Source organism: Phoenix dactylifera, chromosome 1 (genome assembly GCF_051530095.1).
Source record: "Phoenix dactylifera cultivar Ajwa chromosome 1, Ajwa_hap1_PhDact_Kaust_v1.1, whole genome shotgun sequence".
Classification (NCBI taxonomy): domain Eukaryota; kingdom Viridiplantae; phylum Streptophyta; class Magnoliopsida; order Arecales; family Arecaceae; genus Phoenix; species Phoenix dactylifera.
Window position 1 is genome coordinate 76,252,075 of NC_143190.1, and position 26,770 is coordinate 76,278,844.

Below are 26,770 nucleotides of genomic sequence, written 5' to 3' on the forward strand. Positions count from 1 at the left end.
CGGGAGGTCCTCCCGCCCCTTGACCTCCATGAGGATCTGGGCCCGGGGGGCCAGGAGTGGGGTGTACCGGTTGAAGCGTCGGTGCGGAGAACGAGGGCGTGTGGCGCCGTGGTTCCTTGCTGGTGACGGGCTTCTGCGCCGGCGTTGAGGCGTCGGGCTCCTCCTCTGGGGTGCCTCTTTTCGCCTTTTCTTCCCGGGCTTTAGAGGGGCCTCGGCGGCCTCCTTGTTCCGGTGGGAGGCTGCCTCCTCGGCGTCTGCATACTGGTTTGCCCGAGATAACAGCTCCGGAAAGCTCCGCGGCAGGCGTTTGTCCAGGGAGAAGGTGAGTCTGCCCTTCCGGAAGCCACGCTTCAGGGCTGAGAGAGCCACTTCCTGGCTCAGGTTCCGGACCTCCAGTGTAGCCTTGTTGAAGCGGGTGAGATAATCCCGCAGGCTTTCTCCCTCGTTTTGCCGGACATCAAAGAGGGAGTCGGAGACCAGTCGCCGCCTGCTACTGACGGCGAAATGGCTGATGAAGAAGCGGGTGAACTGGTCGAAGGACTGGATGGAGTTAGCCTCCAGGCCGGCGAACCATGCCCTTGCCGGGCCACGGAGGGTCGCCGGGAAGGCCTTGCAGAGGAGCGGATCCGATGCTCCATGGAGGAGCATAAGAGTCCTGAAACTCTCCACGTGGTCCCGCGGGTCCGCCGCCCCGTCGTAGGGTTCGATCGCCGGCATTTTGAACCCCGGCGGGTTCGGGGTCCGCAGGATCCTCGAGGCAAGCGCCGGCTGGGAGGAGATCTCCAAGTCAGCGAAGGGATCTTTGGAGTGGCCCTTCAGGACCTGGAGTTGTCTGTGGAGATCGTCCACCCGCCGGTCCAGGGAGCGCGACCGGTGGGTGGGGGACAAGGAGCGGCGCGAGGGGGACCGACTGGAGTGCGGGCCCCTCGAGGACTGGGGTGTCTGAGAACGCGCCCGGGTCCGCCTCTCGTACCCCGCACAGCTCTGATGAGAAGGTCCTGGCAGAATGGACCGCACTCGAGAATCCTCCTCGCGCCGGCGCTCCTCTCCATGGGAGAGGAAGGAGCGCGGGTTGTGAGGAAGAGGCGAGTGCTCGGGGGGCAGCGGCTCCTGAGCCCGTTGCGGCACCCGAGAGATCACACCCTGCAGATTCTGCACTGCCTCCGCGAGGGTGCGAACCTACTGGGCTAGCTGGTCGAACTGAGCAGCTTCGACCGTCTGAATGGGAGAAGGGGCGGTGGAGTGCTGCTGAGAGTGCGTTGGGGACGCAGCAGCCTCTCGGCCGGAGGCGCGAGAGGCTCCGCGACCGGAAGCATTGGAAGCTCCACGACCACCTCGCCGTGCCATTACGATCGTTCTAAGATTCGGCCCTCCTTCTAGCGCCAACTGTTGCTGGTGGTCCAAACCGAGAACGATTGGCACTGCGGTGTGAACGGGGTTCCGTCTGAGTTGTCTTGGTTGGTGTTGGTTGCGCTCCACCTTCCGCCAAGAAACCTGCAAACAAGCCTTGCACCACCACCAGGGTGGTGATGGCCCTCCGACGGTCAAGTCAGAGGAGATTGGAGGAGGAGGAGAGGTGATAATCGCAAGTAAGAGAGTGCTCTGGGAGATATTGCTCACCCCCCCCCTTTCTCCCCCCAGCCGCATATATACCTGGCTGGGGGGTCTCTCAGGGGGGTTCGTTATCGTGGGGCACGATGGTGTGGCCACTGACATGGCCGTTACAGGGCGTCGTGGAGCAGCACCGGGTACGGCCACGTCAGGGCATAGTGGGGCTCCGCTTTGTACGGCTGATGCAGGAGATCGTGGAGCAGCATCGGATACAGCCGTTGCAGGGAGTAGTGGAGCAGGAGGCCGCGGCGTGCCTCTGGGGAATAGCCTGTCGTTATCAAGAGATCTCCGACTCGGGGTCGGAGCGCTGGATCAAGGGGCAGCCGACTCGGGGTCGGGCTGCGGAGCCGAGGATATCCGACTCGGGGTCGGATTGCTGGATCAAAGGGCAGCCGACTCGGGGTCGGGCTGCGGAGCCGAGGATATCCGACTCGGGGTCGGATTGCTGGATCAAAGGGCAGCCGTAGTCTTCCTGGGCGCGCGTGCCGGTCACGTGGGGCATGGCGGCTTATTTCCCCCGTAACAGGTAGTATTAACAATTGTCATCATCATTACTTCTATCACAAAGTTGCTGCCATTCCTATTGCTGTTCTCACCCCCACGTTGTCCTCTTGCTGCCACTACATCCACCGCCACTGCGGTCAATAGTAGAATTTTGTTTTTATGTTGTTAAAAATAGACTTGTTTATATTTTCAAAAAATTTGAAAAAAAATTCAATTTTGTTTCCTAAAGACTGTAAAAGTGGCATCAACATCAATCATAATATTATTTTTCGATGAATATATTCTATGTTTAGCATCACTTCTAATTTTCAAGTTTTAGGATTTAACAAATATAGAAATTGATGCATAAATGGTATTTGGTAACCTAGTTTTTATTTTCAGGCTCTTGAATTTTTTTTTCCATTTTTGATATCTAAAATTGTCCATGGCCATCACCATTATCTCTATCACCACCACCTACAATCTGTCCCTGACCACTACTAGTCATTGCCATCGCTAGTTGCTGCCCAACATTGCTACTTGCTGCTAATTATCATCGTCAACCATCAGCTACGGGTTACCACTGCTGCCACCATCTTTTTTCCACCACCATCGTGTCACCACTATTCTAAGACACAACTCCAGTAAACTATTAAAAAAAATAAATTTTTATTTTTTAAAGAATGATTTTAATTTTAAAAAATTAAAAATTGAAAGTGATGCCAAGCACAACGTAGTTTTTAGTTTGTTTAAATAAGAAATGGGCAATTTTCGACGTCGTTGAAAAACATTCATCTCACATGGAAAAACAATATATTTTCTTTTCCTTTATAATGGATTTTAGAGGATTAGCATTTGTGCGATGATAAGATTATTTTATTATAATTTAAAGGTCACGGGTTTGAAATATATAAATAACCTCTCTACATGAGGGGATAAGGCTGTGTAATATGCCGAATGGATTTCTTGACAACTAGACATGCCTGAAAGAGAAACACAGCACATGCACATGGTTAATCGAGGATGATTTTTTGTTGGTGAAATGAATATATCTTGCGACTTTAGATTAATATAAACTTTGCCATATTATTATGATACAGAAGATAGAGTGATGCATATAGGTCTGTTTGGTTGCACATAAGTCGGCATCCAATCCAAAATAATTTCAAGTATGTGCGAAGTTATTTCAAGTGTTTGGTTGTCCCGAAGTAACCTGAAGTAACCCAGAGTTGGCTCCTGTACGTTCTGAGGGAAACGGGGCTCAAACATTGGGGAAGTGACTTTTGCTAGCGGGGAGTCGAGGTTACTGTGAATTTCCTGCATCTCCTCTTACAGACGGGCAACCAAACGCCAAGCCAAATAGTCGCAAGCAAACATATAACTGTATTGAAACATTTGCTCAACATATAATGCAGATATGCTTACTGATGGAAAAGGACCAGCAAGGCACCAAAGCCCTAAATCAGATCAGGCTGTCAATAATTGATGACATCTGCGATTTACTGTTCTAGATCGGGGAACTTCCTTTCAGAAAATCTAACAAGGAATACACAGCTGTAGTCACACGTCCATGCTTTCTGATGACAGAAACTCTAATAAGTTATCTACTACTTTTTTTTTCTATGATTTGCACCAATGGACAGTAAAAAGCAAAACAGGGACGTGCAACTCGAGGTTGTCCATAGTATATTCTCCCTTCTCATCTTCTAACTAAACTAAGCCGCCGCCTCATTGTTCTTTCCCTAAAAACTTCAGATCCTGTGGGTCTTGCAACTGAGAAGTCCGATTGACAGGTTCTGTGTGGGGTTCACACATCCAACAGTTCTACGCACAAATTCACTGACGATACTTGTAATACGGCTCCAAAATTGTAAGATCAACATACAGCAGAGTTAACGCTCAACATCCGAAACTGGAACCTAGCAAAGATTACACGCCCCAACCTGAACAGAACCTTGAGAAGCTCTCCCAATCTTGCAATGTTATTTAACAGAAAAATCTCATCGCATGAAACCTATCTTCCCAAACTCTTGAACAAAAATTGAAATGGTGGGAGCCATATCATTTCAAATTCAGAAACTGCACGAGGATGGGCTAATTCCGTCAAACATTCCTACCGCTTATTTTAGTTTTATAAATAGCTTTCACAGGCTGCGAACGGGTGCTCACTTCTATGAACAATCCCAGTGGTGGCTGCCAATAGACATGTTTCTCTCGCATCCAATGGTGGCTCCTTCAAATTTACAACAAATATAAGCTATGCAGCATCCAGCAAAGAGAATAATGCCCTATTAAAATCTTGGGCCTACGATTGCGTGAAACTTTTGGGCAAAGAATCTGAGCACTAGAACCTGTTACTTAATTGTCAGACTAGAATTTGATTAGCATTCGTGAGCTGATCACCTTTTCTAGACATTAAATTTAAAATTGTTCATTTATTAATTCCGAGAAAATCAGCAAGTATAAATCATCATTCTTTTTTTTTTTGATAATACGTGATTGGTGGGATAACTGGGACAATATGAACAAACACACAGTTTTGAGAACTAATTTATAAATTTGCTGCCCATCAGAGCCTATTCCGCTGTAAATTTGATCATTTAAAATTACCAAACCTTGTTTGTAACATGGAATTAAACACACAGTAAGATTTCCAACAAGAAATTGCTCCGACACCTCTATATCTGGAAATCCTCGAATTATTATCTTGGCATAACATGTCACACTATGTTCCATTAACATTATTAGGATTCACAATGAATGTCACTCTCACATTTATCTTTACAACATTTTATTTACTTGGGATCCTTATGACAAACTATAACTGAGTATACAAGGTCATATCATCCCTAATAAGATAGTGATTCAGTCCAACACATCTTCCCAAGCTTCACCCCTTGCTATGAATCACCTAGACTGCAATATTCTAGCTAAGCTCAACACCATCCTGCTGCAACATGGGTTTTCTTCTCCTTGGAACAAGCACAACAGTCAGGCAAGCTAAAGGATTTTTGGACTATCATGCCGTTTTGCATGCGAGACTGGTAAGTGTAACAAAAAAAATGATCAGAAAGAGGCATATCAGTGGTGTTGAGATCTACCAAACTAGCACATACAAGAGAAAGGTTGATGCCGAAAATGTCCTACCGAGGTAAAAACATACTCATTTTATCGAAAACTTTCTAACTGGGAGAGCCTGAAACCCAGATCCACCCTTTAAATATATCATAGGACTAATTTTGAAGTCTGGCTTTGAAACCCAACTTTATGATAATTCAAGCACTTACACATTTGACTATTTCTACTTCCAAGAATCATTAACCCTGTTTATACAGGCATGCATTAGAGTGCGCTGCTTCAGTAAATAAAATGATTAAGCAATCCATGAATGGTTTAATGCAATCCATACCTAGTGAGAATTTCTGAATGGGTAATGAACACTGTAACGAGAGAATATATCCAAAAGAAACATATTGCCATGTACCCAAGGAACAGCTTTCTAATGATGGTTTGGCATCAAAAAGCAACATTGATTCGGTTACCTCATCAAAACCAAAAGCATGGCTACAGTACAAGTCGCCAAAACCATGGGGTAAGGCACTACCCAATTTTGACCATGGATATCCTGCATGCATTATCCTTGGGGTTAAAAAAAAAAACACAAGGGAAACAGATGGTTCAGCAGGAAGAAATTAAAAAAATAATAAAAAACCACCAGGCATCTAAGATGTGCTCAGAGGAAGCAACAGCACAAAAGTGACCGAACACGGAACATCATAGCATTTATGATGATTAAAAATATCTATACCAATGATCCTGAGTCATTTTTATAACAAACTCTAGTCAACTGTTGGGGCAAAAAATCACGAGAAATAACTTATATTTTATTTCCTTTATAATACCAATTAATACTTTCTTCACCAATGCTGTTAAGCTGGTTTCTGCCAAGAAGGCTATCACACTTCAACTCTTACATGATTAGGACATATATAGGGACAACATTCGACACAGAAAAAGGTATAAATAAATAAAGCTCTTACACGTCAATTTTATACTCATAAATGACGATTTCTTCTTGACAAGTTGAAAGGAATCCTAAAGGTCCAAACACTGGAACTGAATAAATAACTGCAATCTAAACACCCACAATTCAAACCCAAATTCCTCCTCCTCTACATGTTCTTTTCAACATGCCTATTTCACCCAGTCTGCAGCAATGTGTGGAATCTGCATCTACTTACTGTGTTTTCCGACTCTATTGGATCAAGCCAGATATTAAGCCTTCCACTCCTCTTCCTCCTCCTACTACTATTAGGGAGATGAAATGCTATAGTTCAGAGATTATACTCCTACTGTGATTAGTGTGGGCTGTTCCCAAGACAGGTTCCCTGGATCCATTCTGACCTAAATGGATGAATCAAGAAGGGGGAGGGCAGATATGACAGCCATAAACACCTCTTTTTAGCCAAATGAAGCAGGATCTACTACATGACTAGAATTAGAGAAAGACTGAGAAAGCAAGATCAAACCTACTCTATTATCGATTCAAAAGGCAAACAACCCCCTCATAGTCAATCAATGGGTGGATCAAAGGAGGAGGCTCTATCTATGTCATAACACATAAGGGAAGAAGCCTGCGCCTGATTCTAATCAAAGAATGAAGAAGCTAGCTAAGGTAGAATAAGGGAAGAAGCCCGACCCACACCTGATTGAAGAATGAAGAAGCTAGCCCAGGTAGCCTTTAAGAGCTCTTGCTCTACGTATCCATCTCGATACATCTTGAGGGTCATAGAAACATGTGAACCCCCTACTCTTTGAAGCTTGCTTAAAAACAAGAAAAGAAATCCCCCACAACCCCTTCTATCACCTGCTTTGACTCATATCTTCGGTATACCTCAATACAAGACAAGCATAGAAAAGGATATTCAATAAAAACCAGGTTATTGCCCTATGTAAGCGGGTTTTCCCTATGCTCTACGAAAGTCATCTTTTAGTCAATTTATGTTCCCGTGTTTATTGCTATAGCCCTCTTCTTCCTCAATTTCCTATCCTTTATAGACGAGGTGGAGTGCCTTAGAAGTAGCTTCCAACATGAAAGATTGACCTCCTCAAGTACCAGATATGCACATGTTTTATGAATTGTCCACAGGACTACTTACTTGCCTGGAGTTAAATACTGACTTACCAACTAAGTTTAGTTACATTCTTGTTGGAATCACTACGTAATGTTTACAGTACTCCACTCTTCTGATTAATTTCCAGCAATTACTAATTCATTTTATGCTCATCTTGTTAGCACAGATATATAAGAAACATTATACACCCTTAAAGCAGGAATTCCTGTAAAGACAAGGTAGCAGCCTAGCAGCAGTGCTACCACAACCCAGATACAATGAGGAACTGGACAGTCATTCCATCAGTGAATTATCTCAATTAGGATGTTAGAAGGAAGCACATGACTCCCCAAGCAGCCGGCTAGGGAGTAAATTACTTTATCAGTGGCTGGGATCTAGCACTTGGATGGGAACTGGTTGTGGGACCTTGCTACCACACCAGCACCACTTGGAACCATGGCCTAAGATGCTGGTAGGTACTGATTTATACCCATATGTATCATTGCACTATGTAAATCAACACATGCTGGTCCATATCAGCTAACAAACAGGTTTGATATCATAATGTATCACATTCCACTTTGATATTATGAACCCATATGGATGCCATGCATAGACTTTTTTGTTTTTTGTTCTTTTTTGTTACATTTGAGCTCAAAGTTGGCCTCTTTGGAAGTGTCCAGTTTAGTTTTCAGTTTTGAAAGACCAATCTTAGGATCAAAGATCAAGCTATTATAAGTTATTGCTATTAATTCTTGTATCTTTTATTAATAGAAACTTTGCTTGTGACATTAATGTGTTTCTTGAATCTTCTAAGTTATATATGTAACCTACCAATTCATGTATGCCAACACTCACATGAATCTTTTAATGCATCATTTTTTTCCTAATGTGATTGAACATACAAAGGAAAATTCGACATGGAAACAGTAGTTAGATTACATACAGATATCAAGAAGGAAGACTAACGAGTAGCCACATGCAGCATGCCCATTTTTAAGTTTCAAGTTTCAACACACCATATGATGTATTGGTTATTAGTTTATTTTGTGATTTGTTGGTGACACTTGAAACTTTATATGAACAAGACTTGTACATTGGTAGTTTATATCTCAGAATTGCTTGTCCAATGACTTGGTAAATTAAGTATCATGATTATGCATGGCCTGTTCAACTTTATTGATTCTGTTATCAAAGTATCTCCAGTATATTCTGTTGTAAATGACATGGATGAGTTGCATGCAAGATTGTGTTAGGTAACCAGGTTCTGCATCCCACATGATAGATAGCAATCAACATACAAACAGACATATGCACAGGTGATGGATGGTGCTAGGATCTTGTAGCTGACTTCATCTTTCCTCCAGTAAACAGTTCTAAGTCACCTACAAAGTAGTTAAGTATGGTCTAAATCAAAAAGAAAGGAATCTTAGGATAGTAAACTAGTGCATATCAAAGTCATGTTATGCAGTGAATTACGCCCTAGTTTGTGCCACATATCAGCGGGCACAATAAATGGTGCACACATCATTGCAACTATAATCGACATGGAGCAGCATGTGGTATCTAAATCCTTGCTTGACACTTCGCTCTTGCTACCATACATCAAGTAGAAATGATAGCTCATTGACAAAGGAGAAAGGTCAAATAATTCTCCATTTTTTTCAAACCAATATTTGCTAGAAAGTCTTTAAAAATGGGAGCCAAATCTCTCCTATGATGTTTACAGTTTGCTCCTCATAGCAAACTTCATCAGTTGGAGAACATAAGTGGCTGTCAAAAGCTTTAGTCAATCAACAGTGAAGAAGATTGACTACCCATATATGTAACATGATAATATTATGACTTGGAACTAAATCACTTAGAATTAGATTCAACTCAAGTGAAATTAATTGCCTAGTAACAACATTTTAAGTACCAACCTGAACCAAGTGGTATGAGATGTACTGTACTGATCTGGCAGGGAATTGGTACATACAACAGGCATTTTAGCAGGTTCCAGGGCAAACTGGAGAGTCTGTACTGCTCAGTATCACCTGAACTAAGCAGTATAGACAGGCACTAGCCAGTTCAACACTAGTATGGGTTGATACTGAGTGAAAAGTGCTGCAGACGCTTTCCTTTTCTTGGTTTCTCAAAATATGGACAGAGAACAAATTGTATGAGCTCGATTTCTTTTTTTTTTTTTTTTGGTATCCTATCATGTCATTCCCCCTTTTTCCATTTTTGCCAAAAAGGCGAAAGTTGGAAAAAAAATAGAAGGAAGTCATGCCAAAAGTTCTCCTTTTGGCATGGTTTCATAATATGTCATAGATCTAGATGGATTTACATGTTGCCGTAGTTTTTTGAAGCATGTTCTATTTATGGATTAAAAATAATTAAATATAACAATAAAAGTATATTTTTTAAAAGTAGTATTACATTATACTGAATATGTGCATGTGCTACCGACCAATTTTTGGCAGCAATTGCACTATTTTAGGTTTTTTATATGCTCTAGGGCCAGGAACCTTAAAACGACGTTAAACTGGAAAACAACATCAAAAAGATACATGGAACAATAAAAGAAACAAAAAAAAGAAAAACATAAATGCATAAACAGATCCATTTTACTGTGCTGTGTGTTGGCATGAAACCGTGTACCTGACTAGTACAGAGACTGATGCAAGTAATTAAACCAGGTATTCTTGGTGGCTAATACAATGAATAACTTACTGATTGCCAGTCCAAGACAATTCCTTGTACATACTAGCTAACTTCAATGCAATTCCTTTTTTAGACATTTCCACACACACACACACACACACACACAGAGAGAGAGAGAGAGAGAGAGAGAGAAGTAAGAATAAAAAAGACCCACATCTAATACACAATTTTAGTAGGTTTGCCCAGTAAATTATCATCAAACAACATTATCTATAACTGAATATTGTAAACAATGTTGTAATGGCTTATAACCATGCATGCTGAACATAAGTTCACCCTCTGGTATTCATGTACTCCATCCTAATGTTGCAGCAATCATGGGGGATTAGAGTAGCTTACCAGAAGGTCTGGACAGGGAAGCAAGGTAGAGGGAACAATATAATAAGCATAGAAGCAAGAGTCTAGTGTAGTGCTGGACAGAGTGGATTTGTTGCCTCAGTGGACTTTAGTTGTAGGTCAGAGTTCAGTTACATTATGATTTGATGCACTAGAAATGGATGTCTAACGGTTGGACTAGGAAATTGGACTATGCCTGCCAACTGACAGCGTAAAGAGATTGCCTAAGGGTTGTGCGTATGACTAATGCTAACCATGCATAAATAATGAAAGCTAGTCACCAGATTCGTAATGCAAGGGATCCACACAAAGATGTGGAAGATAATGATTTTACTGAAGGTGGCAGAAACCATGAGATATCAACTTCAACAGTGGAAATTATTATTAAAATTGGAATAACAGCAAACATGGACACATCATAACACTTCACAGGCCTGTCCTGGATGGCAGTGTCCCAACTCGGCATGCTAACAACCAGTTATGTTTGAGTTCCTCCATGTAAAAAGATTGCAGATTACCTTCTGTCCGGCTCTGTTCCCTCCACTACTGCAAAATCCTGCTACAGACCTTCCTGCTTCATTACAGATAACAAATAGATGTTCAGGTATGTAGAAGTAGTCTCTTGTTTTTCTATTTTATAAGCATCCAAGCACCTGTCCAGAACCACATGGATAAAGAATTGAACACACTAACAGAAGATAAAGAGATCGTCAACTTAAATATGGTCAATATTAACAGGCATTTCTTAGATGCCTTTCCCTTTCTGAACTCGTTTGTTAGTACTGTGACATCAATCCATTGTACAATCCTCCAAAAGGGGCTGCTAAGGTTGCAAAACTTTTCTAAAATCTTTTTGCCTAGTATGTCCAGCAATACTCTGGCACCCTGCTGTTGTCTATTTTCTACTAATGCTCTTCATATCTTGCCCAAGAAAAACCAATTACTGACACAAAGCAGCTCAATGGGTTGATAGATAACAGGTCAAGTTGCTCTACCATTTAATTCAGAAATGCCTGTTTAATGCTTGATAGTTTTACCTGCTTGATACTGCTATATAAAGAGCGGGAGTTGGTGAGGAGAGAGTAGATGTGAAAGAAGAGGCTGAGAGATAAGGGGAACTTCTGGTGTGCACCTTATCTTTTTAAAATTTAGGATGATCTATTTTGATAAAAAAAGGGATAATGGAATGGCAGCACCTACCAGGCTTTCCCGAATAAGGAAAAAGAAAAAAAAATCCACCATCTAAGCTCTTCCCACGATTCTATAGAAGGCATATTCCACAGACAAATTAAGTGAGCATTCAAACAACCCATAAAAGTAATCTTAACCAGAATAACAACAGCCAAAGAACTAATTAATAAGGCTTTCAAAGGTATGATGTTTAAGAACAATCTGTTACTGCCATAATATCAAAAGTATACAAGTGCTAGATACGCATACTGATACAAGGTGCAAACAAATAGATATTTATGAACGCACCATCTAGTAGGTTTCCTTTTTCTCAATACCTTCCAAACCACATAAAGAAACTTCCAGAAAGGAGAACATGAGAATAGCAATACAACAGTCAGGACTAAAAGAAAATCAATTTCCGGTACAATGACAATAGCACATGCAGTACCTGATATCTATTTGGGTGTGTGCTATGCTATGCTACAGTTATTGTAGCTGATGGTCGATCTTTCTTCCAGAATATATAAGGAAAACTAATAATGTCAGGAACATGTGCTACCATAAGCCACCACAAAAATTTCCTTCAGACCAAATAAGTGAGTGAGCAATTGCGCACACAGATGCTCTATAGGCACACTGTAAAGCTTACAGTGACATATATTCCTTGAAGAGACATAAAGATTCATTACTAGCTCGGTATAACAATACCACAGATTGATTTTTAAGAAGCTCTTTTTTTTCTTTTGACAAGAATTACTTTAATAATCATAACATGAAATTTAAAAGTCAGATATAAGCATATGTTGAATGAAAAAAGAGGGTATGACATAAATTACATACCTTAAGAGATAAGAGAGATGAGGATGATTATGAAGGTGTCAGACCAGAAAATCCAATATCATATGCTATGCTCCCATCAGACTTCAGAAGTCCATAATGCCTCTCAGAACCTGACCCAGGCTTCAAATCCTCATTAAACAATGCAAAAACATATGCTTTTACTACCATCTTTGGTCTGCGTGGAGTCCCTTTCTTCTTGGCTAGCCTCTTGAGCAAATTATAATTATAAGTTCTTGCATTCTGAGCGGTAGCTCCAGTTTCATCTTCATCCCCTTTAGAAGCCCAACCTGTCTCAGAAACTCGGACTTCCATCTCCTCATACCCAGCTGCTTCCAAAGCAGCATATGCTGCGTCTATCTGAGCATCAAACATATTGTCATAGTGCAAATCAGCCTTTGCATCATAAACTCCACGATTTGGCTGGAAAAGAGCATAATTAATATCTATATTATTGGGGTCATATTTGTAGGACAAAAATGGATATGTGTTGATGAAGAAGGGAGATCCTGCCTTTGAAAATAAATCCAAGATTGGTTTCATGTATTGGAGAACATTCTCCTTGAAAGTACATGATGATGGAGGATAGGAATTATCAAACACAGCCTGAGAGTGTGGGGTCAAGACTTCGATGACATCTGTCAGTTGAAGCTTACTCAGAGCATTATATACGTTTCTGATAGCACCAGAAAGAGCTTCTACCAGCTCCTGATCTGATCCTCCCAGCACTTCATTCCCTACAGCGATCCCTCTGATATGTGTGTCAGGCAAATATGCTTGCACGTTTTCCTTAATCCAGTTGACAGCTTGGTCTTCATTCGTACTCATATTTTTAAGATATTCATTGGGAATTCCCACCACCAGTTCAAGCCCGGATCCTTTAAATGCCTCCAGAACACTGTGATCTGCATCATAGATTCGAGCATTCTTTATCTTTGCTTCTTTCAAATATGCCACAACAGCTTCAGGGGGAGGAATGTTATCAGCGACCCTGCCATAATTTATTCCATAAGTGCCAGTAAATGCCTGAACTGTCACAAGGCCTGCACAACAGCACAAGCAACTTCACTAGCTGGGGTGTATCGACTTGAAAATTTGATAATTCTCTCCAATGTCTGAACTTAAAACTATTTCCAGCTGAGTAATGATTAGTCAAACAGTGATACAATGCCAGCTGAGTATGTTCACCTTTCAACAAGAAAACTAAAGATTTTTTTTTTTTTCAAAAAAAAGAAAAAAAGAAAAGAATGTAACTTTGAAGTATGGTCTGGCCGATGTTTTATGTTTGAAGTGGATAAAGGAGAAGGTACGCGATAACAGAGATACAATCAGGCATTAACTAAGGATCCTAAGTTTTGAACAGAACTTGCACGAACTCAACTAGTTTTAGTTTCGAAGAGGAGAACAAAATTATTACATGAATTTGCAAACCTCTGGAAGGTAAAAGTAAATTGCTGAAAATAATAACCGATTAGTCGGGATGAGCCAAGAGATGATTTTCGGAAGCGGTGGACCAGGAGAGAAGGAGAAAAGAAAGACACCCCCCCCCCCCCCCCCCCCCCGAAAATCGAGATGAACCTGTTATGGTCTCGAAGCAAATCCAAAGAAAGCCCATGAATAACTCGTGCATATGTGCCCGAGAAATCAAGCTCTAGGCGGAGCAGGACAGAGAATTCCCTCCAAGAACAAGTCGACGGGAATCGATAAGAAGGGGGCGATCTTGATCAAATTGAGCTAGATCATGCCTATTACGCTAACGAATCGAATAGACAGAAAGAGAGAGTGAAAGAAGAGGAGGAGGAATGCACAATGAATCCTGTTCCTGTGCCGCTGAATCAAATATAAAGAGAACAGCAACGAGAGACGGAACCAGATTGACCCTCACAAAAAAAGAAGATGAGAGGCAGAAAGAGGGGGGAAGGGAGGTCCATAGCAGAAATACATACCGCCGTAAAGAAAGAGGAGAAGGATGAACAAGCATCGGCAAGCCCGCATCACCGGTGCTCCTCTTGGTCCACAAAAGAAAAATACCGCCGCTCCTCCGTCGCCGTCCATGTGGATGCAACCTGGGAGGAGCCAGAAGTAAGGAATCCTCCAGACCCGGCCGAGGGAGGGAGAGAGGAGATGGGAGAGGGAGAGGGAGCGAGAGCGAGAGATGGACACCCAAGAGCTAAACCCAGTCCCCCACTACGATGACCGCCGCATCTTCGTCTTCTTCGCGGTTGCCTTGCCTTCCTTCCCCTTCTGTCTCTCCCTTCTTCACAAAACATTCACTCGCTAACGTCAATCGGCCTCACGTCGGTGCATCAGTAAATGCTCTTTTGACAACCTTGCGTGGCTCCGCACAAAGCCACCAATGCAGCGAAAGAAGCAAGACGGAGACTCGATAGCGGCTCCCATCTGGACGGTCTCAAGAAAAAGAAATTAGAAAAAAAAAAAAAAACGTGAGCCCTGCTATTGCTGCCGCCGTATGCACCGAATATAGCCGTATAACCCAGGCCGCATTCTTATGGATCCATCACCAAAATACGCGCACGATAAATAAGATCTAAGGCCATCGATATTCCATACGGCTATATAATTAATATGCGATGCATAATATGATTTCTCATCATGGAGACGAGCGTTTGAAGAAAGCTAGGAAAGAGATGTGTAATTGGTGTGGTGACGATGATTGGTGTGGCGCACTTGGCCCGACTGGCATTGGTACGATAAGCGAAATAGTTGATGTCACTTAGGATTTGAGTGCGGCTCCACAATTCAGCGGGGACCACCAGTCGCATTGATCTATATTCATTTTCCAAAAAATTATATAGTTTAGATGAGCTTGGAAAAGGCACCAACTCAAATTGAAAAAGGTCGCTTGAATGGTATGAGCTGTTGCGGGGTTCTTTCTTTCTTAGCGTGGAAGGTATTTCCTCTCAGAAAAGGTAGAAAAGAAAAAGCCTCCTAGCTAGGCCAAGTTTTCCGGTACCCAAAAGTACCGCTTTTTAGGAAATCATGTATTTCTTAGTCACATTAGTAGCTGGATTTTTCATTAAAAATCTATTTAATTATCTGACTTCATAAGAAAAGTTATAACTGATAGTTTGTCACATTAGTAAATGTATATAATTAGACGTTGTCTAATTTGTATATTATTTATCTCATACTTAGAGGCAAAATGTCATAGGATCTTTAAATGTGCATATTTCTAACCAACACTCATAAATCCAAAATTTGTTTTGCAAAGTCATATAGAGGGCCTTAGAAATGTAGCTAGATTTTTAAACTGTGCGCCTTTCGTTTTGAGTCTAGTCCACTAAATCTACTTTCATTTGGGCTAGAAGGGTAGAAAGAGTAGGACTTGCATACATGTATTCGAGCGGTAGCTTTTAGGCGATGGGGGTTCACATATGATATGACTACCACATTGTAAACAAAGCATGTGCTGAAGACAGGGCCGGCTCGGGCCTTAGGCGACTGAGGCGGTCACCTAAGGCCCCCAATCCACGGAAGGCCCCCGCCCCCACCCCACGGTCCCCACTTCCCACACGCCACAGCCCACAGCATAGTTTTTTTTTTTTTTATTTAAGCCGAGCTGGAACTCTGGAAGCCTGGAACTCCTTGACATGATGACATCCCCACCCCTGAGCCGTTCTGCCTTTCCCATCCATCTCCTGATCTCCGATAGCTAGAGACCTAGAGTGACAGTCGTAGCTGGGCGCTGGGCAGTGGGCGACGGCCGACGGCTACGGCAGTTCAGCGGCTACAGTGCATCTCCTTCGGCCTTCGGCGTCTCCCCAACGGCAGAGTGGCTGGGCAACGGCTACGGTGACAAATGACAAGCAACGGGCATTTCTTCCCTCCTTCTCTCCCCCCTTCTCAGTTCTCTGCCGCCGGTGATTTCCTTTTTATAGGTGAACCAGTGAACCTTCTCCCAAATCCCAAATTCCCAATCTCCCGTTCTCCATTCTCGGCAGACTCGCAGGCTCGCAGCACCGCTCCATCTCTCCTCGTCGACTCGTCGTCCTCGGCTCCTCCGAGGCTCCGAGCCTCCGACCTCCGGCCTCCGGGCTCCGGGCCTCCGGCTCCAAGAAGGCAGAACCCTCCTCCTCCGGCTCCGTCCTCGGTGGCTCGGTCCTCATCCTCCGGCTCCAAGAAGGCAGATCTCCTCTCCAGCTCTTGGACCGCCGGCCGGATCTCCTCTCCTGGGCCCTGGCCGACGCCCGACGTCGCCGTCCTCGGCTGTCAGCTCCTCCCGTCCTCCAAGTTCCAACCTTCGGGCTTCGGCCGACGGAAGACCGGGCGAGTGGCTAGCCGCCGGCCCGCCGGCCGGATCTCCTCTGAGAGGAGTCCTCTCCAGACTCCAGCTCTCCTCGCCGTCCTCGGCTCCTCCAAGGCTCCGACCTCCGGGCTCCGCCGCTCCGGCTTCCTCCGCTCCTCGGCACTCCGCAGTCCGCACTCGGCAGCTCGGCTCACTCCAACTCTCCAAGGACCAAAATCCACCATCCTCAGTCCTCACTGTCTCACTGAGTGTCTCTGTGTCTGAATCACTGATCGGCTGATCCCAAATTGGATTCCCAATTCCCGGTGTCCGGTGAGAATCAGACAATCTAATCCACCGTCTCTCCTCTGTTAGCTCCTAAGCTAGTTTACTTTACTAATTAATCTTTTGATCCAATTAATTTTTATTTAGTCAAGTTAGAGACAGTAGAATTGATTTTTTTTTGGGTCCAAATGTAGGTTGGTTGTGACTTCGGCGGTTCGGCCTCTTCTCGCCGTCGAGTTCGGCACTATTCGGCCTCTTCTCGACACAATTAAGTTCGGCACTACTTGTCGGATCCGAGTTTGTTTTTCTTGACACAATCAACTTTTTTATATTTTGATTTATTTGTGGTGTTTTTTTAATTTCTTAGTTTGATAATATTATTTATAGATTAAAATGTCTAATAGAAAATATGACTGTGGGTATGAAAAACTCAAAAAAAAAAGAAAAATCGATAAACTCATTCAATCTCAAAAAGGAGCTCTAGATAGATTTGTTGTTACAAACAAACAAAATACCACATCAAATTCAACTCAGGAATTAGCAACAGAACAGACACCCGAAATAGAGTTAAAAAATGAGATTGCTAGTGAAACACTATCTAGTGAAGAGCACTATGAAGAATCAGATGGAGATAAGATAAACAAGAAAAAAGATTGTGGAACTAGTTCTATTTCTACAAATTTTTATGATCCTGGTCAATGGAAAAATATTGATACAAAATTTAGAGATCTAATGGTGGAAAGAGGTCCAATTAGAGATTATGATTTTCATTTTCCTAAGGATGAAAACAATAGACACTTCTCTACGATATATTACATTCGTAAGTTACCTAATGGTGAAAAATATGATAGAAGATGGTTAGTGTATTCGAAAGATTTGGATAGAGTATATTGTTTTTGTTGTAAATTATTTAATTCAAAGCCTAGCACGAGTCAATTAGTCAATGAAGGAAGTGAGGATTGGAAAAATCTAGGTATCAAGCTTAAAAGTCATGAAACAACTAATGAACATATCATTAGCATGAATAGATGGATTGATTTAGAAGTGAGATTGCTAAAAAATAATACAATTGATAAAAGTCTTCAAGAACAAATAAACCAAGAGAAGGATCATTAGAAAAAAGTTCTATTGAGAATTATTGCTGTCGTAAAAAATCTTGCAAAAAATAATTTAGCATTTCGAGGAAAGAATGAAAAGATCTATCAAAGCAATAACGGAAATTTTCTAAGTTTTATTGAAACGATTTCAGAATTTGATCCAGTAATGCAAGAACATATTCGACGCATTCAACATGGTGAAATTCACAATCATTATTTAGGTCATAATATTCAAAATGAATTGATTCAAATATTAGCATATGAAATTAAAGCTATAATAATTAAAAAGATTAAAGAAGCAAAATACTTTTCTGTAATACTTGATTGCACTCCTGATGCAAGCCATCAGGAATAAATGACCCTAGTTTTAAGATGTGTAGATACTTCAACAAGTCCAGTAAAAGTAGAAGAATATTTTTTAGAATTTTTAGAAGTAGATGATACATCTGGAAAGGGTCTTTTTAATGAACTTATAAATATAATAGAAAAATATAAACTTGAGGTTAATGATATAAGAGGACAAGGGTATGACAACGGATCTAATATGAAAGGAAAACATCAAGGTGTACAAAGAAGATTATTAGATATAAATTCTAGAGCGTTTTACACACCATGTGGATGTCATAACTTAAATTTAGTATTATGTGATATTGCTAACTCATGTCCTAAGGCTATATCTTTTTTTGGAGTGATACAACGAATTTATACCTTATTTTCTTCTTCTACAAAACGATGGAAAATTTTACAAAATAATATATCCACATTAACTCTTAAACCCTTGTCACAAACACGTTGGGAAAGTCGTATTGAAAGTGTCAAAGCAATTAAAAACCAAGCTCCTAAAATAAGAGATGCCTTAGTTCAATTAGCAGAAACTAGTGAAGATCCTAAAACAAAGAGTGAAGCCACATGTTTAGCTACATATGAGATTGAAAATTTTGAATTTTTATTAGGCATGAATATTTGGTACGATATATTGTTTGCTGTTAACTCAGTTAGTAAGATTTTACAATCTGAAGACATGCATATTGATGTTGCTATAGATCAATTAAAAGGTCTTCTTTCTTATTTGAAAAGTTATAGGAAAAATGGATTCATGAATGCTTTGAATTCATCTAAAGAAATTGCAAATGAAATGGAAATAGAACCTATATTTCGTGAAAAACGTATGATCCGTAGAAAAAAATATTTTGATGAAAATAATGATGATGAGATAACAAGATCAGCTGAAGAATCTTTTAGAATTGATTACTTTTTATATATAGTAGATCAAGCTATTTTTTCAATTCAAAATAGGTTTGAACAATTTACCATATATGAAAATGTTTTTGGTTTTTTGTTTAATTTTAGAAAGTTAAAATCTTTGAATGAAGATGATTTGAAAAAGTGTTGTCTTAATCTTGAAAACTTTTTAAAGCATGGTGAATATTCTGATATTGATGGTATTGATCTGTTTTCAGAGTTAAAAATTTTAAAAGAATTTTTACAAACAGAAACTAGTACTCCTATTGATATTTTAAGTTTCATAAAAAAAACAGATTCTTTTCCAAATGCATGCATTGCATATAGAATATTATTAACAATACCTGTAACAGTTGCTTCTGCTGAAAAAAGTTTTTCAAAATTAAAGTTGATAAAATCTTATTTGCGATCAACTATGTCACAAGAAAGATTAAATGGATTAGCTATATTATCGATTGAAAATAGTATTTTAATGGATCTTGAGTATAAAAGTTTAATTAGTAATTTTGTTTCTCAAAAAGCTAGACGAATTATTTTTAAATAAAAATTTTAAAATATTTTTATACTTATTAAAAAAAATTTATTATTTAAATAATAATAAAAAAGGCCTCTTCTAATGAGTTCGCCTTAGGCCCCCAAATGTATTGGGCCGCCCCTGGCTGAAGATAGAAGATTGGAAAGGGATCAGGGCTGGTAGATGGTATGAGGCAAATGCTAATGGAAGAGCTAGCGGACGAGAGGAATGCGATGTGTGGATTCATCTTATTTACCGTCGAAGAGCATGTGGCTAGAATATTGTTATTGTTGCTAATTGCTATTAACAATAAATATAGAATTGTAGACACCCCTATTTATCCTTTCTTGACTCCTCTTACTCTTTGAAACTTGATTAGGATCAACAAATAAGTGAAGTAACTTTCTTTTAGAATACCCATCCAAACCCTTAACTCTAGACCAAATCTTGGTTGCAAGAAGATTTCCCTCTGATTCCTGGTCAAACCAACTTCAGTTGGACCCATATTCTCCTATATATCTACTTTAGGTTGCCAAACCTCAACTTAGCCGGAGCATTCTAAGTCGCTAACCCCATCTGCCAAGGGCCTAAATTAGAGTGGTTGGTGTTGTGGTTCAAATTTGGCCCGATGGTGACACGCCGGAGGAGTCGTGGAAGCCACCGGTGGTTGGAAGAAGAAGATGGGGGCCACTTTCTGCGTGACGGCGGTGGCGGACTTGCACAAAGCCTCACCGGTGTTTCCGGTAAGGGCCCTCCGACGATCAAGTTAGGGTAGGTAAATTTGGTCTACCCAAAAAGTCCCTTAGAATTTACCTGACCGGGCTATTTATAGTTCCGGTGGAGAGGCACAGGTGGCAAAGGCATTGTTTGCCCTCATCATGAGAGGGGGTGTGGCTCTGAGCCGAATGGCGCGCAGCTATGGCTGGTTGGTGGCGTGTGGTGCTGTCTGTTCTCGAGAACGGTAAGGTATTGACAGTCACAGCATGGTATGGCCGGAGTAGTTATGGTGTTGTCTTTTGACTGTCGAGGGCCAGCTATCGAAGTGTGGCACTGTGGCGTTGTAATGTACGGCCACATAGGAGGGCGTGGGTGAACACATGGGTGCAGTTGTTGGTGAGGCCGAACCCATTGAAAGGTCGCATCATATGTTTGGCAAGGTCGGCTAGACGGGTACCGAAGACAGCTCGGCTTTCCGTGTTCCGAAGTGTGCTCGGTGGAGCGCCCCGAGCTCGAGGGTCAGGGCGTACTACTGAAGTGGGCACCCCGAGCTCGGTCGGGTGGGTCGGCGAATATTGGAGATGGCCCAAATTTGTTCGGGCAAGTTGGCGAATATCCAAGGCTGATGGAGTTTTTGGCGAAGTCCGAGGCCGAGCTGATTCTGGGCCGGACCGAGAATTCAACCGGTCGGTATTGGCGTTTATTGGGCCAAAACTGAGCGGCCTTTTAGCTGTGGGCTGGACGATCCATTTCGCCCCCCATCAGTTGGTAAGGTGATGCAAGGAGGGAGTGCAAGCTTCAAAGCAACATAGAAGAAGTTCATGCCATTGACCTAAGCTTTAGAAGTAATTCTTTTGTCCAATTACCATGCCTTATGGTACAAGAGAACCTTAAGTTATGCGTTGGCAATCTAACATGTTTGGGAGTTATTGATGTGTTAAGTTTTTTGAGAATAATGTGGGGTCATTGATGTTAGGGTAATCTTCATATGCTATCTAAACTAGTTTACTGGTTGTGCACAAAACTCGGATATCTAGCACAAAGTTAAATTTGATTCCTTTTGTCAAGAAAACAAATTAAATTTAATTAAATGATTAATCTTTGGAGATGGGCTTATGTATTGAAATTATATATCCTATTACACAAGAAGAATGACATTGTGCTATAGAGCGCTAGTGAAGTTTGTAAATCTAGATTCTTATTTAGAAAAATTCGCTTGAGAGGGATAATTCATTATTTACTACATTGCAGCGTCTTCTTTAATGCTGATCCTCCTTTATACTGTGAAAGAAGAAAATACAAATTTTCTTTTTCTTCTACTGTGATAAATATGCAACTTATTGTCAGGATTGGGGCTGTGACCCCTCTATGCGCCTGAGCATGCCTTAGGCATGGATACAGTCAACAAACTCATTGCCTCCCAACCAGCCATCCACCATTACGTTCAGTCTCTTCCTCTAGAGGGGAAACCCAATCAATTACTAGTTTATCGATATGGACGGTCCAATAAATTTTATGTTAACGTTTCTATAGATATTTTAGAAATCTTAAAATTTCTGAGATGCGCCACCACATATGTGTGTGTATGATGTATGACGTAGCATGACTTGGTAAGATTAACTATATATGGCCATGTGAATAGCATATCATAGCATGTAAAGGCTTTTGCTTTTTTGATGTCCTCGTCAAAATGTACCTTATCTCATTCGACTTTTTATTATTTTAAACAAATTTAGCTAAAGAGATTTGATCTGATTTTTATTATATCCTTACCTTTTTTGCTCCTATGGGATTATCATATTTGCGTGATGACTTGATTGACTTAATCTTCTTGCCATTTATTTCATTAAGGGCTAGTTGTTCTTTATTTGAGTGACCTAAATCAAGGAACATCTATGATAGCTTTACGTTTTATATATATATATATATATATATATATATATATATATATATATATATATATGGGTGTCTCTAAGGATTTTTAATTCGAAAATTTTAAACTTCTCTTCTCTAAACTCTTTAAAACTCCTTTCAATCTGGGTGATCGTTGCAATACTCAATTTTGAATATCACCTACTGGGTGCACAGTTCAAGGAAGAATTATTGTACCTTGGAAGAAAACTGCCCAGTAACCCATGCAGAGAATCTTTCTCTAAAGATAGCGCCTGCCTAAATCGATAAACATTTCCTCTCTTTATTTATCACTTTTCTTGCTAGCCACTTCCCTCTTATTTATCTTTAATTTTTTCAATATTTCCTATCATTCATGATAGATGAACTTAAGTTTAGAAATTGTAATGATGACCTGAATACATATTTGTGCGAATGAAACCACCATGTGATCACCATTCCCTCAAAGATAGGGGTCTCACTGCTACTCAGGCCTATGAAGGATCAATAGGAGGTGGGTAGAGTGCAAAAGTAGGTACAAGTGTCTTTGCTCTTTGCTCTGGTTGTTTCTTTCAGGTGGTAAGGATGGGGGGAAGGTAGTCAGACTTGGTGCCTAGAACACGAGCCCTGGTGTCGGGGAAGAACTCCATCCCATGCAACTCCATCATCTCGCCATCCTCTGTCACTCCTAGTGGGTAGCTAAGTAGATGGCTTGGGAGATCGCTGACAAGCATGTCACTCGTGTAGAGTCCCCAGTTCCTTTCAGCAATCTTGTTTACCTTTCGCATGCACTCAATGCTTTGGGGTCGAAGGAAGGTGTCGTCAAGCATACCAAGGTGCTCATACCATAGTGCCAACCGGAAGCCGTGGATCTGCCCCTTGACTGGCTGCCTGGTTGCCAGATAATTTGGTTGGTATGCTCCCATGGCAATCTCCGAGTCCCTTCCTCCATCCATTGACCTCTGATTGATGTTGGCTGATCCAATTATAACATACTCATCATCAACTGAAACCAAATGTTCAGAGGATTACTTGATTAGAGTTTAGTTCATATGTATGGACAATGACCGACTGATACAAAATCAACTATAATGATTACCAATCATCATCTTGGCATGGACATAGATCATGAATCGCCTGGCTTGCTGCGCTCTGTTGTAGTCCGTGTCTGGCTCCGGATGCTCCTCGGCTTGGTACTCGCCACCTTTGTTCACCTCTCGATTCCCTAAGCAGAAGAAAGAGAGGTAGTCCTTCGGGTTCGCTCGGAGCCCCTTGGCCTGAAGGGCCTCTGCAATGTCAGCGTACATCATTTCCATTGTCCTACGCTGCCAGTCTAGAATGGCCTGAACCGATCCGCTCTCAGGGACGCCCTCCGGCCACATAGGGATAACCACGTAGACAGAGAACCGCTCCCCGGACTCGATCTTGCTGACGATTTTGAGTGACAGCTCCTTGGGGATGAGATGTAGTGCCCCAATGTCCTCGACCGTGACACCGTCAGCTGCTTTTCCTTTCCACCCATAAGAGCTACCCAGGAAGTATTGGTTCTCGATGTAGATGAAGTTCCTGGCCCTGCGAATAGCATGGATGTAAGCATCCTGGATGCTGCGATCGATGACATGATCCTTGCCGGTGACAAGCCCTGCCGCGGCGGCATCCTCTGGTGCATCCGGGAATCCAGCTACCGCACCCCCGTCAATGGATCGGAAGAGCTGGACACTCCATGCCTCTACTTCGTCCTCCGTGGGAGGGGGCTCCTCGTCGGGAGCCAGATCATACCCAGGCTGCAGGAGCAGCTCTGCACTCCCGCCCTGCTTCCTCCATCGTTGCTCAAAGTTGCACAGCACATCCCATGCGACACGCCCCTCCAATCGACAGTGGATATCGTGCCAGGGCTCCCGGGGCCCGCCCTTCCGGATGGATGCCCCGGGAAAGTTGGGCTGATGGAAGTCATTGCGGTGTGCTGTGCCCAACGTTCGGAACAAAGAATGGTACTGTGTGTCATATCTCCCGTCACAGAGGTCAATGCCCCCGACAAAGCCGGCGATCCTCCTCTTCCTCCTCCTCCCATCGTCATTCCTCGTAGCGGCCATCGTCTTTCCGGGCACCTCAACATCCACGACCAGGGTCTTTTGGTGGTGCGTGAACATGGTGGCCGTCTCGAGGTCCTGCACGTAGCTCCTTCCCTCGTCTGGATTCCGGGGGCAGAGGACGCAGTGCACGCCCGTGCCGCGAAAGTAGCTGGACGTGTCCTGGTCGTGGGTGGCCATCACCCCATCCTTCCTTAGCGGGCCTAGGCCTAGTGAGGTCCTGTCATCCCACACGAGCATCAGCACTCGGACGCCCTCACGGGCTTTTTGCTTGAGTAGCTCCCCGAGGGTGGCATCCCCTCCAGGCCTGGGCCTCCTGGGGTCTCTCACCAGGGTGATCTCTGTGTACACCGACCAACCTGTGACATAGATGAGGTGCCGGGCATTGGCGATGGCGTCGAAGATGTCCTCCCAGCAACGGCGGGGCTCGTAGTAGCGGTTGCCGGCTAGAGGGATTCGGCTGGGAACGAGGCCATCGTCGGGGACATGGGCGTCCTGATAGAGCGTCACCTTGCAACCCTGCCGCTGCGGGAAGAAGGTGTGAGGGACACCCGGGTACCGCGGGCTGGCGATCCCCCGGCCCCAACCCTGGTAAGGATCTCTGGACACGTCCCAATACCAGAGGCGGACGTGGATCTGGGCGCCTCCACCCACCTGGCTGCCGTCCTCCCGGTAGATGTCGAGCCACCTGTCCACTGCCTCACTGTTGTTATTCTCGAGGATATCCATGACGGGAAGGTAGGCCCTTCCGATGAGCGATGCCCCGACTGGGTTGTCGGCCTTGACGGTGAAGATGACATCGGCAGCCCAGTGCGCACAATAGATGCGGAAGGACTCGTACCAGCGGGGATTGTTGGGCTCGTTCGTGATCACTCGGGTCCGACCCACTCTGGCCTTCTCCAAGTCGACGGTCGCGTAGAGCTTCGCAGGCCCTATCCCGAGACCCACCGACTCCTCGATGTCCCCCGCAAGCTGCCATTCGCACAACATCCGAAAGATGATCAGATTATGATCCAATCCGCCAAATCTCGGATATGGGAAAAATAGTAATATAAATCTGTCAAATAAATAAATTAGAATAAGTGATAAAATATTCTTTTTATATTCTATTCCATCCCACATAATTATTTTTTCTAGATGAAAGTAATAAAAATGCAATCTCGATATTTTTTTAAAAAACTTACATTATCCCCATTTGTTTACCAAGAGATAACAGAGAAATTCCAACAAAATGATAAAATAAATTTCTGCTTCACCATTCTTCCATTCCATACCGTATTTTGCTCCCTGCTTTGGCTAGCTATACATACATATTCTGCAACCAAACTTTAGATTTTTTTTTTTTTTTGGGAGGGGGTGGAGGAATCGGGATAATACAATAATTATGATCAAACCTTTCGGCCGCAGAATGACACTCTCTTGATCCATGATAATCTTCTCAGAAGCCTCCTCTTTGACGTGGTTGGTGCCTCCCAAATTCAGCCAGATGAAAATGGTAAATAACCAGTCAGTGTTAAGAAAGCTAACTAAAAATAAACTATATACAGAATAGCATGCTGCAGGGCAGATGTTGAATAGATAATTTCTCATAATCATGTTAGCCTAATAAACTCCTTTTTACCAATGGACGCCCATATAAAATTTTAAAGAAGAAAAATACTTTGAAGACCAAGCATATGTGCCTTATAAATTTATATTGAAACCAAAAAGCTTTGACGAAAAACTGACAAGGTTTGGCACTAACGAGTTGCTTGATTTGAGAATAAAATAAATAAAAGAACGTGAATTGCTGAAGGAATTCAGGGAGAGATGAACTAAAATCCAAAGAAATGGGCTCATTTTCAGTCCATGGAATCAAAAGGCTGTCTTATATACAAATATAACACAGACGTTGTGGCAAACATAAATTTTTGACACGCTTCTATTATTGTCAACATCTATCTGCATTTCAGAATATGCATACCTTCTGGATGCGTTTTGGAGCACTCATGGACATTGTGTTGGAATTGGATAAGGACGTTGCTTCAAAGATTGTAGCTTGAAGAGTTCCATGTAGCAAATACTGCGCCATCGCTTTACGTATTCTTGCTTATGTCCACTAATAAATGGAGGCGATCTTGTCCCAGGAAATGAAAATATAAGTCACCCGGAAAAGGGACCTTAAATAGGGTAAAACATGGTGTGAATCAGGGTTCTGTATGCTTGGAAAGCTCCTCTAGGATATATAACCCTACGAGGCATGGAAACTAGTTCTGCAAGAAAGGTACTGAAACCAGGATAGAGTGCTTTAAATAGAAATTGCTTTCTTCTTAGTCTTTGATGCAAGAAACTTATGAGGAGAAGAAAGGGACAACCCGCTATGAAGAGGAAAGTGCAATTCTAAAGAAGAGAAAGGAATAAAGAGATACGATTCCTAGGCTGTGAGGGAA

At 42.4% G+C, this 26,770-nt stretch overlaps 2 protein-coding genes across 15 annotated transcripts; both read right to left on the reverse strand.

Annotated features, from left to right (window-relative positions):
* Nucleotides 1-4,777: 4,777 nt before the first annotated feature.
* LOC120108138 (glucan endo-1,3-beta-glucosidase 14-like) lies at nt 4,778-14,671 on the reverse strand. 14 transcript variants are annotated; one of them, XR_015973930.2, is made up of 5 exons: nt 14,424-14,668; nt 14,207-14,326; nt 12,264-13,251; nt 10,769-10,821; nt 4,778-5,719 (listed from the first exon to the last, which is right to left on the reverse strand). XR_015973930.2 is itself a non-coding variant. In XM_088712325.2 (5 exons), exons 1-4 carry the CDS (start codon nt 14,528-14,530, stop codon nt 12,291-12,293), a joined length of 1,035 nt encoding a protein of 344 aa, XP_088568451.1. In that variant the 5' UTR covers nt 14,531-14,671; the 3' UTR covers nt 10,543-10,821; nt 12,264-12,290. The 14 variants fall into 14 exon arrangements, 12 of the variants coding, with proteins under 12 accessions (XP_088568436.1, XP_038977630.1, XP_088568451.1 ...); XR_015973935.2 differs by having other exon boundaries at nt 10,769-10,824; XM_088712325.2 differs by lacking the exon at nt 4,778-5,719 and having other exon boundaries at nt 10,543-10,821; nt 12,264-12,620; nt 12,774-13,251; nt 14,424-14,671.
* A 7,856-nt stretch (nt 14,672-22,527) lies between these two features.
* Nucleotides 22,528-26,559, reverse strand: LOC103697701 (phospholipase D alpha 1-like). The gene is made up of 4 exons (XM_008779615.5): nt 26,305-26,559; nt 25,736-25,810; nt 23,351-25,313; nt 22,528-23,257 (listed from the first exon to the last, which is right to left on the reverse strand). The coding sequence occupies exons 1-4, from the start codon at nt 26,410-26,412 to the stop codon at nt 22,824-22,826; spliced, it is 2,580 nt and encodes an 859-aa protein (XP_008777837.1). The 5' UTR covers nt 26,413-26,559; the 3' UTR covers nt 22,528-22,823.
* Between the last annotated feature and the right edge of the window lie 211 nt (nt 26,560-26,770).

Coding starts and splice junctions, on each gene's coding strand:
- LOC120108138 (XM_088712310.2), bottom strand. CDS start 14,530: ATGTTTTGTGAAGAAGGGAGAGACAGAAGGGGAAGGAAGGCAAGGCAA. Junction 14,327..14,423: donor GGACTGGGTTTAGCTCTTGG/GTGTCCATCTCT, acceptor GGCTCCTCCCAG/GTTGCATCCACATGGACGGC. Junction 13,252..14,206: donor TCTCCTCTTTCTTTACGGCG/GTATGTATTTCT, acceptor AAATTATGGCAG/GGTCGCTGATAACATTCCTC.
- LOC103697701 (XM_008779615.5), bottom strand. CDS start 26,412: ATGGCGCAGTATTTGCTACATGGAACTCTTCAAGCTACAATCTTTGAA. Junction 25,314..25,735: donor TGTCATTCTGCGGCCGAAAG/GTTTGATCATAA, acceptor TGCGAATGGCAG/CTTGCGGGGGACATCGAGGA. Junction 23,258..23,350: donor CCATGCCAAGATGATGATTG/GTAATCATTATA, acceptor ATTTGGTTTCAG/TTGATGATGAGTATGTTATA.